The 14,314-nt window shown below is 41.1% G+C and overlaps 1 protein-coding gene across 3 annotated transcripts in view; it reads left to right on the top strand.

Moving 5' to 3' along the window:
• LOC118386819 (E3 ubiquitin-protein ligase RNF13-like) overlaps positions 1-14,314 on the top strand; it is an 82,361-nt gene that overhangs the window by 54,068 nt on the left and 13,979 nt on the right. For all 3 annotated transcript variants that reach the window (XM_035774687.2, XM_035774696.2, XM_052526546.1), the window contains 3 exons: positions 708-798; positions 1,557-1,662; positions 4,187-4,280. In XM_035774687.2, the coding sequence (XP_035630580.1) occupies positions 708-798; positions 1,557-1,662; positions 4,187-4,280 (291 nt within the window). The remainder of the gene's footprint in view (positions 1-707; positions 799-1,556; positions 1,663-4,186; positions 4,281-14,314) is intronic.

The raw sequence follows: 14,314 nt of genomic DNA, 5'->3' as shown, positions 1-14,314 counted from the left end.
GTCAGCGAGCCATTTGTTAACTTATCAGCCATCCAAGAGATTTATGTCACCGGGGTTCTGTGGGCCCTACCAACTAGTAATATACCCACAATATGCCCACAGTCGTGCATGAGCAGAATCATATATAAGATGGTGGTACAAGTGGGCATCAGCCTCAACGCAGGGGCAGACTGGAATCATAAATCAGCGCACCAGGGGCAAATTGTCCATTCTACTAAACTACTTTGGGCTGGTGTCTGAATAGTAACAGCAGCCCATTAGCCAAAATGGTAATTCTGACCCAAAAAATGATGATAAAATTTCTTAACATACTCATTATAAAAAAACAACAATACCCATTGGCCTAAAGATGGATCAGCCCACTAGGCATTTGCCCCAAATTCCCTATGCCAGTCCGTTTCAGGCTCAGAGGGTCCCATAGACCCTGGAAATTACCCCATCTAACAGCTTTAAAGATCTGTGGTTCGCCATAGTTATGGTCTGTCTAAATAAAGGATTTCAGAAATGCCAGATGTTTTACTGTAGTGCCTCGACAAACATACCGTTCTTTCTATTTTTGTATCTTTCACCGTTAAGTGAATCGAATCTTAATTTCTTCCTTCTAAAAGTGTTGTTATTTCATGATGGTTTCGATTTGATTTTATGATGGGCATCAATATGTGGCCACGTCATGTATAAATATATTTTCCTTCTCTTTTCCCTTTTAGTGGATATTTTGAAGCAGATTGACATTCCATCAGTGTTTGTGAGCGAAGAGACTGCCGACTCCCTGAAAAAGGACTACGCATATGACAAGGGGTGAGTCGCGGACCAAGATCTCATTTCCATGTCTATCAACATCAAGGCTAATTCAAGCCGGAGACATCCAAACTGGCGTGCTCTATCCATACTGTCTAAGAATCCTGTCCAAATAAATCTGTCAGCGTTATTTAAAAAAAAAATATATATATATATATATTTATTTATTCTATGAATGCAGTGGAAAGACGACGTAAAATAATATTTTTCTCATTGTGCTACATTACTCTGTCATAATGGCCTCAATTGACGTGCTGGCATCGTAAACCAGATCTGCCTCATGCTGTCACCACATTCCCAGAGCTATGCAGAGAACAGTGGATAATCAGGGAATTACTGTTTTTTCTTCCCACCATGCTGTCAGTAATAGACCTCTTTCTTTGCTCTGATATCAATCATACATTATTCGGGTTAGTACCTCTTTTTGTCCTGGCATGCAGACATACCAAAATAGCACATTTCCAGTCAATTGCCTGGAAATATTGCAATGTTCTTCACAAAATGTTATTGTAGAAACGTCTCATCCATTATTTCACTGTGTGAAATTACATTAGTCAGATGGGAGGGCGTTTCTGTGACAGGACGTCATGAGGTGTAAAATGAAAACGAGTCGCCTCATGTGACATGCTATAGATGATGGGCCATGTCGACACGCTCCAATCGTAAGGACTCCTTGTAGGTCACTATTGGAGTGTATCTAATTGTCAGTCATAAACACTTAATTAAATCTCCATAATGGCGTTGTTGTTGTTTTTCAGGGGTCATGTGGTCCTCATGCCGGACTTCAGCCTGCCTCTGGAATACTACCTGATCCCCTTCCTCATCATCGTGGGAATCTGCCTCATCCTCATCGTCGTTTTCATGGTAGACAAATGCACTATCTTCTCAACATGTCAATAAAGTTTATTCATTCATTCATGTACACTGAGAATACAAAACATTAAGACCATCGGCTCTTTCCATGAAATAGACTGACCACGTAAATCAATGTGAAAGCTATGATCCCTTATTATTGTACCTTGTTAAGTCCACTTCAACCAGTGTAGATAAAGGGGAGACAGACAGACTAAAGAATGATTTTCAAGCCCTGAGACAATGGAGACATGAATTGTGCATGAGTGCCATTCAGAGGATGAATGGTCAAGACAAAAGATTTACAATGCATTCGGAAAGTATTCGGACCCCTTGACTTTTTCCACATTTTGTTACGTTACAGCCTTATTCTACAAAAACAAATCTCATCAATACCCCATAATGACAAAGTGAAAAACAGTTTAGAAATGTTTACAAATGTATAAAAAATTAAAAGACATACCTTATTTACAGAAGTATTCGACCCTTGCTATGACACTCGACATTGATCTTAGGTGCATCCTATTTCCATTGATCATCCTTGAGATGTTTCTATAACTTGATTGGAGTCCACCTGTGGTAAATTCAATTGATTGGACATGATTTGGAAAGGCACACACCTGTCTACATAAGGTCCTGCAGTTCACAGTGCATGTCAGAGCAAAAACCAAGCCATGAGGTCGAAGGAATTGTCCGTAGCGCTTCAAGACAGGATTGTGTCAAAGTACAGATCTGGGGAAGGGTACCAAAAAATGTTTGCAGCATTGAAGGTCTCCAAGAACACAGTGCACAGAACCATCATTCTTAAATGGAAGAAGTTTGGAGCCACCTCTCTTCCGAGAGCTGGCCATCCGGCCAAACTGAGTAACCATCTCTGCAGCATTCCACCAATCAGGCCTTGATGGTAGAGTGGCCAGACGGAAGCCACTCCTCAGTAAAAGGCAAATGACAGCCCGCTTGGACTTGCACCAAAATGCACCTAAAGGACTCTCAGACCATGAGAAACAAGGTTCTCTGGTCTGATGAAACCAAGATTGAACTCTTTAGCCTGAATGCCAAGCGTCACGTCTGGAGTAAACATGGCACCATCCTTACGGTGAAGCATGGTGGTGGCAGCATCATACTGTGGGGATGTTTTTCAGCGGCAGGGACTGGGAGACTAGTCAGGATCGAGGGAAGGATAAACGGAGGAGAGTACAGAGAGATCCTTGATGAAAACCTCAGGGACTCAGACTGGGGCGACGGTTCAAACAGGACAACGACCCTAAGCACACAGTCAAGACGGTTTTTTATTTTATTCTACCTTTATTTAACTAGGCAAGTCAGTTAAGAACAAATTCTTATTTACAACCCCGGCCAAATCCTAACCCGGACGACACAGGGCCAATTGTGCGCTACTCTATGGGACTCCCAATCACGGCTGGCTGTGATACAGCCTGGAATCGAACCAGGGTCTGTAATTATGCCTCTAGCACTGAGATGCAGTGCCTTAGACTGCTGCACCACTCAGGAGCCCCAAAGCAGGAGTGGCTTCGGGACAAGTCTCTGAATATCCTTGAGTGGCCCAACCAGAGCCTGAACTTGAACCTGATTGAACATCTCTGGAGAGACACTCCCCATCTAACCTGACAGAGCTTGAAAGTATCTGCAGAGAATTGGAGAAACTCCCCAAATACAGGTGTGCCAAGCTTTGTAGCATCATACCCAAGAAGACTTGAGGCTGTAATCGCTGCCAAAGGTGCTTCAACAAAGTACTGAGTAAAGGGTCTGAATACTTATGTGATATTTCCGTTATTTATTTTTAATACATTTGCAAAAATTTCTAAAAACCTGTTTTTACTTTGTCATTATGGGGTATTGTGTGTAGATTGATGAGGAAAATGTTTTATTTAATCAACTTTAGAATAAGGTTGTATCGTAAAAAGTCAAGGGGTCTGAATACTTTCCGAATGCACTGTATATGCCTTTGAACGGGGTATGGTAGTAGGTGCCAGGTGCACTTGTTTGTGTCAAGAACTGCAACGCTGCTGGGTTTTTCACGCTCAACATTTTCCCCGTGTGTATGAAGATGATATCATCAAGCCTGCGAAAACAACAACAAAACATTTTATTTTTATTTGTTGCAATTTGGTTTTAAAAGCTTCAACGATCTTCATGTACATCTCGATCTGTTTCCCCATAATAACAGAGAACTTGCTCATTAGATTTGTCTGATTAGTTAAAAAGCAGTCTGTTACTCAAATCATCCCACTTCCCAAAGAATTGACACAAGAACGTGATAAATGTAATTCATTTAAATGCCCATACAATTATTTTGAGTACTGGTTGTGGTATTTTTTAACTGCAGAGAATACTTATTTTGGAAATAACTATCATTGAAATTGTGATGTCAGACTTTTGGAAAGAGGGTGCATGGTTGAAGTACAAGAGCGTTGCCAGGTTTAAAAAAAACTGTTTGGGTATTCATCAGGATTTTCGGGTAAGGTTAAGTGACTCACAACTCCCCAACTTACTTGACTTTTCCCTTCTCGCTCAGATCACCAAGTTTGTCCAGGGCAGACACAGGGCTCGGAGAAGCCGTCTGCGCAAGGACCAGCTGAAGAAACTTCCCATTCACAAGTACAATAAAGGTAGGGAGGGATATAGCTATCAACATAGCTATCTTGACATCAGCATTGAGAAGTGAGATGGGCCAATAGTTGTGTGTTTGGTTCGTAAGCATTGACAACACTGATCTTTTTTAGATCGGTGTATTGTTGTAGTAATGTCGTTCGGGGATGTAAGGTATCCCCGTATGTTTTCCTCACTTAGTGTGAATGTATGGATTATTAAAGCTGGTTGCTTCAACACGGGTTCAAGTTGAGGGAGTATCTGTGTATATTGGAATTTGTCATTGGAGAACAAAGAGTCAAAAAATTGTTTTGTGTCAGTTTGTTTGCCCGACTATGTGTCAACAACACAAAGATTGAAACCTGGCTTTGTGATCGGAAGGCACACTTACCCTTGTATGAGATCATTTAGAATGGTATTATGACTCACTCACAGATCTATCGACCTTTGTCCTCAATGAACAGTTGACCCTAAACGCTCACCCTAACCCTCGACCTAGATGAGAAGTCCAAACTGACTGTATATCTCCACCAGGTCTAGCCACGCTATGCCTTGTGTCATACGACCGGGCCACAATGCGGGTGACATTTTGAATGAGTTATGACACCTCAATCTGCTCCAGCGCTTCGTGCCATGAGCTAATGAGATGAATACAGCTTGATTTTCCACAGAGCCTGCTCCCCAGATTAAGAATGCCGTTATCTCAGATATGAGAAGGCTCTATATAAATACATATTCTGTTTACCTCGAGGGAGGTCGATTTGAAACTCCTTAATTGGAAGTCATGGACTTGAAGAGGGTTTCTCCATTTTGTGTTTCTCCCCTCGGTCAGCTCAGGAGGTTTTATAGCCCTGCTTTTGCATTGCAAATACTGTTTTTCTGACATCTGCACCTGGTCACATGTCAGTCCTGAGTAGAATGTTGGCTGTATTCACACTTGGAAGGAGTTTAGAAGCTTGGTTTGGGGTAGGAAGCCCCTTGTTCAAAAATCGGCTGTGCAGGGGACACTGAGGAGATCTTGACAGAATCTAGGTGATGCATATTAAGTAGCTCCCTATGTGGTTGTGTGAGACGGTGTGTGTGAGTGGCTGTGCGACAACCCTTGTCTGACTGACAGTTTCCACAGGCATTAGAGGGAGTTCATAAATTCAGGGAATGGTTCCATCAGCTGCAGTTAAAATATTTTGTATTATTATTGGCCAAACCACTACAGCCTCCTCTTCTGAGGACAAAAATATACGTTGTTTTTACAGCTTTTTCTTTTTTTGTTACATGTACATTCTAAACACACATTTGACATACATGGCACTTCTCACTTTTCTTCACAGTAGTTACATGGCATGAGTATAGTTACTTGACTTCCAAACACATACTGTTACAGTCAAAAGTTTGGACACACCTACTTATTCAAGGGTTTTTCTTTATTTTTACTATTTTCTACATTGAAGAATAATTGTGAAGACATCACAACTATGACATAACATATACAGAATCATGTAGTAACCCCAAAATTTTTTTTTTTTAATAATCATAATATGATGTATGTTTTAGATTCTTCAAAGAAGCCACCCTTTGCCTTTATGACAGCTTTGCACTCTCTTGGAATTCTCTCAACCAGCTTCACCTGGAATGCTTTTCCAACAGTCTTGAAGGATTTCCCACATATACTGAGCACTTGTTGGCTGCTTTTACTTCACTCTGCGGTCCAATTCATCCCAAACCATCTCAATTTGTTTGAGGTCGGGTGATTGTGGAGGCCAGGTCATCTGATGCAGCACTCCATCACTCTCCTTCTTGGTCAATTATCCCTTACACAGCCTGGAGGTGTGTTGGGTCATTGTCCTGTTGAAAAACAAATGATAGCCCCACTAAGCGCAAACCAGATGGGATGGCATATTACTGCAGAATGCTGTGGTAGCTATGCTGGTTAGGTGTGCCTTGAATTGAAAATAAATCACAGACAGTGTCACCAGCAAACACCAACACACACCATCACATATCCTCCTCCATGCTTCACGGTGGGAACCACACATGCGGATATCATCCGTTCACCTACTCTGTGTCTCACAAAGACACAGCGGTTGGAACCAAATATCTCAAATTTGGACTCATCAGACGAAAGGACAGTGTCCACCGTGTTTCTTTACCCAAGCAAGTCTCTTTTTCTTATTGGTGTCCATTAGTAGGGATTTCTTTGCAGCAATTCAACCATGAAGGCCTGATTCACGCAGTCTCCTCTGAACAGTTGATGTTGAGATGTGTCTGTTACTTGAACTCTGTGAAGCATTTATTTGGGCTGCAATTTCTGAAGCTGGTTACTCCTCTGAACTTATCCTCTGCAGCAGAGGTAACTCTGGGTCTTCCTTTCCCGTGGTGGTCCTCATGAGAGCCAGTGTCATCCCAGTGCGGTTTTTGCGACTGCACTTGAATAAACTTTCAAAGTTCTTGAAATGTTCCCGATTGACTGACCTTCATGTCTTCAAGTAATGATGGAATACTGTTTCTCTTTGCTTATTTGAGCTGTTCTTGCCACAATATGGACTTGGTCCCTACCTTGTCACAACACAACTGATTGGCTCAAACGCATTAAGAAGGAAAGAAATTCCACAAATGAACAAGGCACACCTGTTTAATGAATGAATTTCATGACATTTTATTTTTGTGTCAAATCGGCAATTGGCAACCCATCCCTTATGGGATTAATTGACACATAAACAAACATTACAATAATTTACAATGGTAATTAAATGATCATTCTTCTTCCGGCGTTCTCTGCATTGCGCATCACATAAAGAGTGAAAAAATAAATCAATACATAATAGTAAATAAGGTTATCCAAACAATAATTACATCCCTAGAGCAGTAAAATAGTATACATACATACAGTGGGGCAAAAAAGTATTTAGTCAGCCACCAATTGTGCAAGTTCTCCCACTTAAAAAGATGAGAGGCCTGTAAATTTTCATCATGGGTACACTTCAACTATGACAGACAAAATGAGAAAAAAATTCCAGAAAATCACATTGTAAGATTTTTAATGACTTTATTTGCAAATTATGGTGGAAAATAAGTATTTGGTCACCTACAAACAAGCAAGATTTCTGGCTCTCACAGACCTGTAACTTCTTCTTTAAGAGGCTCCTCTGTCCTCCACACGTTACCTGTATTAATGGCACCTGTTTGAACTTATCAGTATAAAAGACACCTGTCCACAACCTCAAACAGTCACACTCCAAACTCCACTATGGCCAAGACAAAAGAGCTGTCAAAGGACACCAGAAACAAAATTGTAGACCTGCACCAGGCTGGGAAGACTGAATCTGCAATAGGCAAGCAGCTTGGTTTGAAGAAATCAACTGTGGGAGCAATTATTAGGAAAGGGAAGACATACAAGACCACTGATAATCTCCCTCGATCTGGGGCTCCACGCAAGATCTCACCCTGTGGGGTCAAAATGATCACAAGAACGGTGAGCAAAAATCCCAGAACCACACGGGGGGACCTAGTGAATGACCTGTAGAGAGCTGGGACAGTAACAAAGCCTACCATCAGTAACACACTACGCCGCCAGGGACTCAAATCCTGCAGTGCCAGACATGTCCCCCTGCTTAAGCCAGTACATGTCCAGGCCCGTCTGAAGTTTGCTAGAGAGCATTTGGATAATCCAGAAGAAGATTGGGAGAATGTCATATGGTCAGATGAAACCAAAATATAACTTTTTGGTAAAAACTAAACTCGTCGTGTTTGGAGGACAAAGAATGCTGAGTTGCATCCAAAGAACACCATACCTACTGTGAAGCATGGGGATGGAAACATCATGCTTTGGGGCTGTTTTTCTGCAAAGGGACTAGGACGACTGATCTGTGTAAAGGAAAGAATGAATGGGGCCATGTATCGTGAGATTTTGAGTGAAAACCTCCTTCCATCAGCAAGGGCATTGAAGATGAAACGTGGCTGGGTCTTTCAGCATGACAATGATCCCAAACATACCGCCCGGGCAACGAAGGAGTGGCTTTGTAAGAAGCATTTCAAGGTCCTGGAGTGGCCTAGCCAGTCTCCAGATCTCAACACCACAGAAAATCTTTGGAGGGAGTTGAAAGTCCATGTTGCCCAGCAACAGCCCCAAAACATCACTGCTCTGGAGGATATCTGCATGGAGGAATGGGCCAAAGTACCAGCAACAGTGTGTGAAAACCTTGTGAAGACTTACAGAAAATGTTTGACCTCTGTCATTGCCAACAAAGGGTATATAACAAAGTATTGAGATAAACTTTTGTTATTGACCAAATACTTATTTTCCACCAAAAATTACAGGCCTCATCTTTTTAAAGTGGGAGAACTTGCACAATTGGTGGCTGACTAAATACTTTTTTGCCCCACTGTACAGACAGTCGCTAAATATACACATCGACGCTAAATATTTTTACAATTTAATTATAGGTAGCCCTTTTTCCTTTATTCCAGGCTTTATCTAAATATTCTGCGAACAGAAATACACAATGGACAAAAAAAAAAACATTTAAATTTCTCCTCATCACTCAGCCACATAATGCCAGGGTATATCTGGTGGGCTTTCTGGAACAAGAGCAAGCAGATATCATGATAGAATTGGCATTAGAGGATAAAATGAGTTTCATTCTCTATTTCTTCGAGGTCACAATAATTACATGATTCTACTTCACCACAGTACCACCCTGTTTCAATACGCAGAGGCAATATCCCTGATCTTACCTGTGCACATAGCAATCCATGGTTTTTAGATAGGTAATACATAATATATCTCACACAAAAAGTCACCCTTAATCAAACAAAAGGTTCTCTATTTGGGTTTATGATTAATCTCCTCCACCCATTTTTTGTCATATTGCATCAACAGTTGTTTTTTAATCATATCTATGTCTCCCTTAATTTGGTTTTTCGTACAGATGTTCACAGTTAGACTGTTGAAAAAGGTCAGACATTTCAGTTGCCCAGGCTATGGATAGATCCCATTGAAAAACTTTACTAGCTATTCTGGTAGTTGTCATATCCCACAGTCTATTCCAAAGTCTCACCATACATGCCTTCCATCTCACCTCACAGGGTTCCCAGCCCATGTCCCCAGTTATTGCAAGAACAGGTGCAAACTTCTGTACACCTAAAAAGTAACGTACTGCTCTGCTATGGACATGTTCGTTTTTAAGACACCTAATGGCACCCCACACTATTTCTGAATAGTACAGAACAGGACACACGCATGTCTGACACAGTTTGGAATACGTAGCATAACCAATATCTTTGAGTGTTTTTTCTTCTTCTATTATTCCCCCTTCTATTATTCCCCCATTTGTGGGCAGAACTGAAAAAGCGTGTGCGAGCAAGGAGGCCTACTAGCCTGACTCGGTTACACCAGCTCTGTCAGGAGGAATGGGCCAAAATTCACCCAACTTATTGTGGGAAGCTTGTGGAAGGCTACCCAAAATGTTTGACCCAAGTTAAACAATTTAAAGGCAATGCTACAAAATGCTAATTGAGTGTATGTAAACTTCTGGGAATGTGATGAAAGAAATAAAAGCTGAAATAAATAATTATCTCTACTATTATTCTGACATTTCACATTCTTAAAATAAAGTGGTGATCCTAACTGACCTAAGACAGGGAATTTTTTACTAGGATTAAATGTCAGGAATTGTGAAAAACTGAGTTGAAATCTATTTGGCTGAGGTAAGAAAAATGATCTAGATCATCTATAAGGCTGATCACGGATCAATATTGCAGATTTAAGAGGAAACTTCAGTCATCAGCGTACTATGACACCTTGGTTTTTAAGCCCTGGATTTCTAGCCCCTCTATATTGTTGGATCTGATTTTAATAGCTAACATTCCGATGACCATAATAAATAGATACGCCGACAGTGGACAACCTTGTTTTACTCCTCGACAGTTTATTACTTTCTGAGAAGTAGACATTATTTATTATTTTACACCTGGGGTTACTATACATAACTTTAAGCCATTGTATAAGAGATTCTCCTAAATTAAAAAATTCCAGACATTTATATACAGGGGTGAAAACTGTTGAGGGCAAAAAAGGTGGCATATTTTTTTTGCACTGAAACATGTAAAAATAAAAATCCCTCCAAGGGGAAAAGCAGGTTTTAACTAATTAAACAAAGAATTTGATATAAATGATCAGTCTCTGTCTGTAAATAAAAAGTGGTTAATGTGAACCTAACTCACAGCTAAACAAATGTAAAGAAAGCAGTCCAATGTTATTTGTTGCCTAGGCTTTACTAAATGACACTCAAGCCTAGAGAAAAAAACAATTCACTAATATTGCAGTTAGCCATGTGACAGCCTTTATAATAGAACACTTGTTACCACACACATCTAAATATTGCACTTGGGAAAAAAATATCTTAAGTAGAAATATAATCATTATAGTGGCCACTATAGTAGACATTGATCAAGTGTACAAGGCTACATGTGTGCAAAAAAATAACGTTTTATTGAGTAAAAAATGTAATAATCCCCTCTCACTCACACACTTGTTACTGTCAAGTTCAACACAACAAAAGCAATATCTTTGGGCGACACTGCATTGTACAATTTCTGCCTGTGGACATCTGTTCTACAATGTGCCAGCAGAGCATGATACCCTTTGTTGGCATAATTGCTCTTTCAGGCAGCGAGTACACCTAACGTAACCCTTTTGTATCCACTGTATTGAAAAAGTGAGAAATAGGGAAAGTGTGTGGTGCTCCGTTCACCTAGTGGCATCCAGCTTAAGCCAGGACCTGCTCCAGCTACACTTGTTTAAAAGCAACATCTCATTTTCACCTAATTCTCTCATTCTGAAAGTTAACCACACACTGTAAAGTGACAACTTGAGGAATGGCAAGGAGTCGTATAACGTTACCAGTTAATATTATAACGAATTGGTTAGGTTACTAACGTTAGCTCATCTGATGTTGTAACGTTAGCTAGCTCACCCCAGTTTCCGTGGTCAGGCTTATCACCTAACTCTTCGATATCGTTCAGGGGACGCGCTGCTGTAAGTTAACTGGTAAACTGCCTTTCAACTCTCCCGCTGTCTTTCCAGAGCACGCGCTGATGCTGTAACTAGCCATTCTCTTCTCTCTTCAGTCTCATGCTGCATTCTGTTATGTGAACGATTTGGCTGAGCCTTGGATACAGCCAGTATTGCTCCAAATGCACATCACTAGTTCGCATACAGCCAGTAGTCTCCCCGCCCAAACTTTTCTCGTCGGATATACACGAATCACGTAGGTCACCTGTTTTGGATTCAAAACGATGAATTTCGCCGAAAGGTGACTAGTTTGCATCCCTGAATATATCAATTCTTGCCTTTTCAAAATCTACTATGAATACTGAGCTGTGTTCGAATCCTCATACTAACCGTACTATTTGTGGCATAAATTGAGTTTATAGCATGCTTTTTGGTCATAGTATGATATAGTTAGTATGCCAAAAGTTCCGGATGACGTACTAAATTTAACAAAATATGAAGTATACACGCAGAGGACACTCTTTCCGTACATAGGGCCCATAATGCAGTTCTTCAGGAAATGGGCATGGCTTCATCTTGGCTTCATCTTTTTCAGATTTGAAGAAAATGGCGGAAAATATGCAGCCGAAGTCCAACAAGATCGGATAGAAATGCATTGCTTTAACTAATTATGACAAATGTTTAGAAAATGTTGAGCAATGTAATAAAGTAATGACTTTTCAAATAAGTTACCTTACATGTTATGTTGGCTGACAATTTGTTAGCTACGCTGTCCTTATGAACCACATAGCATATCATTACAACAGTATGTACCGGTATGTTAGCTAGCTCCCTACTTATACATCCAATTTGCCAGTATATTAACTATAGGCTAACTTAACTACCAAATGTTTATTGACTTGATTATTCCCGTCATTCCGAGCTTAGCTAAATTGTATAGTCGTTGTGCGTTCTCAATGTACATGCTGGTGCTTTTGTAAATTTGCTCTGGCTATATACTCCGATTTCAAAGCACTCTCTCTGAGTGTACCAGAGCGCAGAATAATTCATTTAATTTAACCTGTTGAATATGGCTGGTGCCAGTAAATGTTAGAAAAAACCTACAATTCAGCAGCACAGTTACAGTCACCAACGCTCTGGATAACATGAAAACTGCCTAACCAGCTCTGCTAGGGCTAGTAACATGGTCAGAGTGGTCTCATTTGTGTCTGGAAGTAGCTAGCATGCTAGCCAACATTAGCTTCGGTGCTTGACTGCCGTTGTAAGGCAGCCCTACTGTAAATCAACCCTACTCCTCGGCTCGAGCGTCCAGTGTGCTCTCCGAGAGCGAAACGGTCTGAAATGTCAGTATGGGTATTCGAAAACACAGCTCTGGTTTCTCAAGTTTTCATGGTGTTCTATTGTTTCCAGTATTTGTCTTATATTATCTCCAATGTATCATCCATGTAAAAAACCTGTCTGATCAGGATGAATTATCTCCAACAACACCTTTTTAATTCTATGTGCTATGCATTTTTCTAGGATTTTGCATCACAACACTGAAGTGTAAAGGGGCCTCCAGTTTTTTAGTTGGACTGGATCTTCATACTTATTAGCAAATGGGTCCTGTTTCAGTAAATAGTGAAATCAGACCTTCTTGCTGAGATACTTATAGTACCATTTTATAGGAGTGGTTAAAACATGCTAATAATGGATCTTTAAGTACATTTGAAAAATGTTTGATATACAGTGCATTCGGAAAGAATTCAGACCCCTTCCCTTTTGCCACAGCCTTATTCTAAAATTCTTTACATCGTTTTCTTCCCTCATCAATCTACACACAATACCCCATAATGACGAAGTGAAAACTGGGTTTTCAACAATTTTTCAAATGTATTAACTTAAAACAGATACCTTATTTACATAAGTATTCAGACCTATTGCTATTAGACTCGAAATTGAGCTCAAGTGCATCCTGTTTCCATTGATCATCCTTGAGATGTTTCTACAACTTGGAGTCCAGCTGTGGTAAATTGAATTGACTGGACATGATTTGGAAAGGCACACACCTGTCTATATAAGGTCTCACAGTTGACAGTGCATGTCAGAGCAAAAACCAAGCCATGAGGTCGAAGGAATTGTACGTAGTGCTCCGAGACAGGATTATGTCGAGGCACAGATCTAGGGAAGGGTACCAAAAAATGTATGCCGCATTGAAGATCCCAAAGAACATAGTGACCTCCATCATTCTTAAATAGAATTCATTTGGAACCTCCAAGACTCTTCCTAGAGCTGGCTGGACGGCCAAACTGGACAGCCGTGGTCAGGGAGGTAACCAAGAACCAGATGGTCACACTGACAGAGCTCCGGAGTTCCTCTGTGGAGATGGAAGAACCTTCCAGAAGGACAACCATCTCTGTAGCACTCCACCAATCAGGCCTTTATGGTAGAGTGGCCAGACAGAAGCCACTCCTCAGTAAAAGGCACATAACAGCCCGCTTGGAGTTTGCCAAAAATGCACCTAAAGGACTCTCAGATCATGAGAAACAAGATTCTCTGGTCTGATGAAACCAAGACTCAACTCTTTGGCCCGAATGCCAAGCGTCACATCTGGAGGAAACCTGACACCATCCCTACGGTTAAGCATGGTGGTGGCAGCATCATGCTGTGGGGATGTTTTTCAGCGGCAGGGACTGCGAGACTAGTCAGGATCGAGGGAAAGATGAACGTAGCAAAGTACAGAGAGATCCTTGATAAAAACCCTTACCAGAGCGCTCAGGACCTCAGACTGGGGCGAAGGTTTTACCTTCCATCAGGACAACAACTCTAAGCACACAGCCAAGACAATGCACGAGTGGCTTCGGGACAAGTCTCTGAATGTCCTTGAGTGGCCCAGCCAGAGCCCGGACTTGAACCCGATCGAACATCTCTGGAGAGACCTGAAAATTGCTGTGCAGCGACGCTCCCCATTCAACCTGACAGAGCTTGAGAGGATCTCCAGAGAAGAATGGGAGAAACTCACCAACTACAGGTGTGCCAAGCTTGTAGCATCATACCCAAGAAGAC

The sequence above is a fragment of the Oncorhynchus keta genome, chromosome 1, assembly GCF_023373465.1.
Source record: "Oncorhynchus keta strain PuntledgeMale-10-30-2019 chromosome 1, Oket_V2, whole genome shotgun sequence".
NCBI lineage: Eukaryota > Metazoa > Chordata > Actinopteri > Salmoniformes > Salmonidae > Oncorhynchus > Oncorhynchus keta.
The sequence above is the reverse complement of the archived record's forward strand: the minus strand, read 5'-3'. Positions and strand labels throughout refer to the sequence as shown.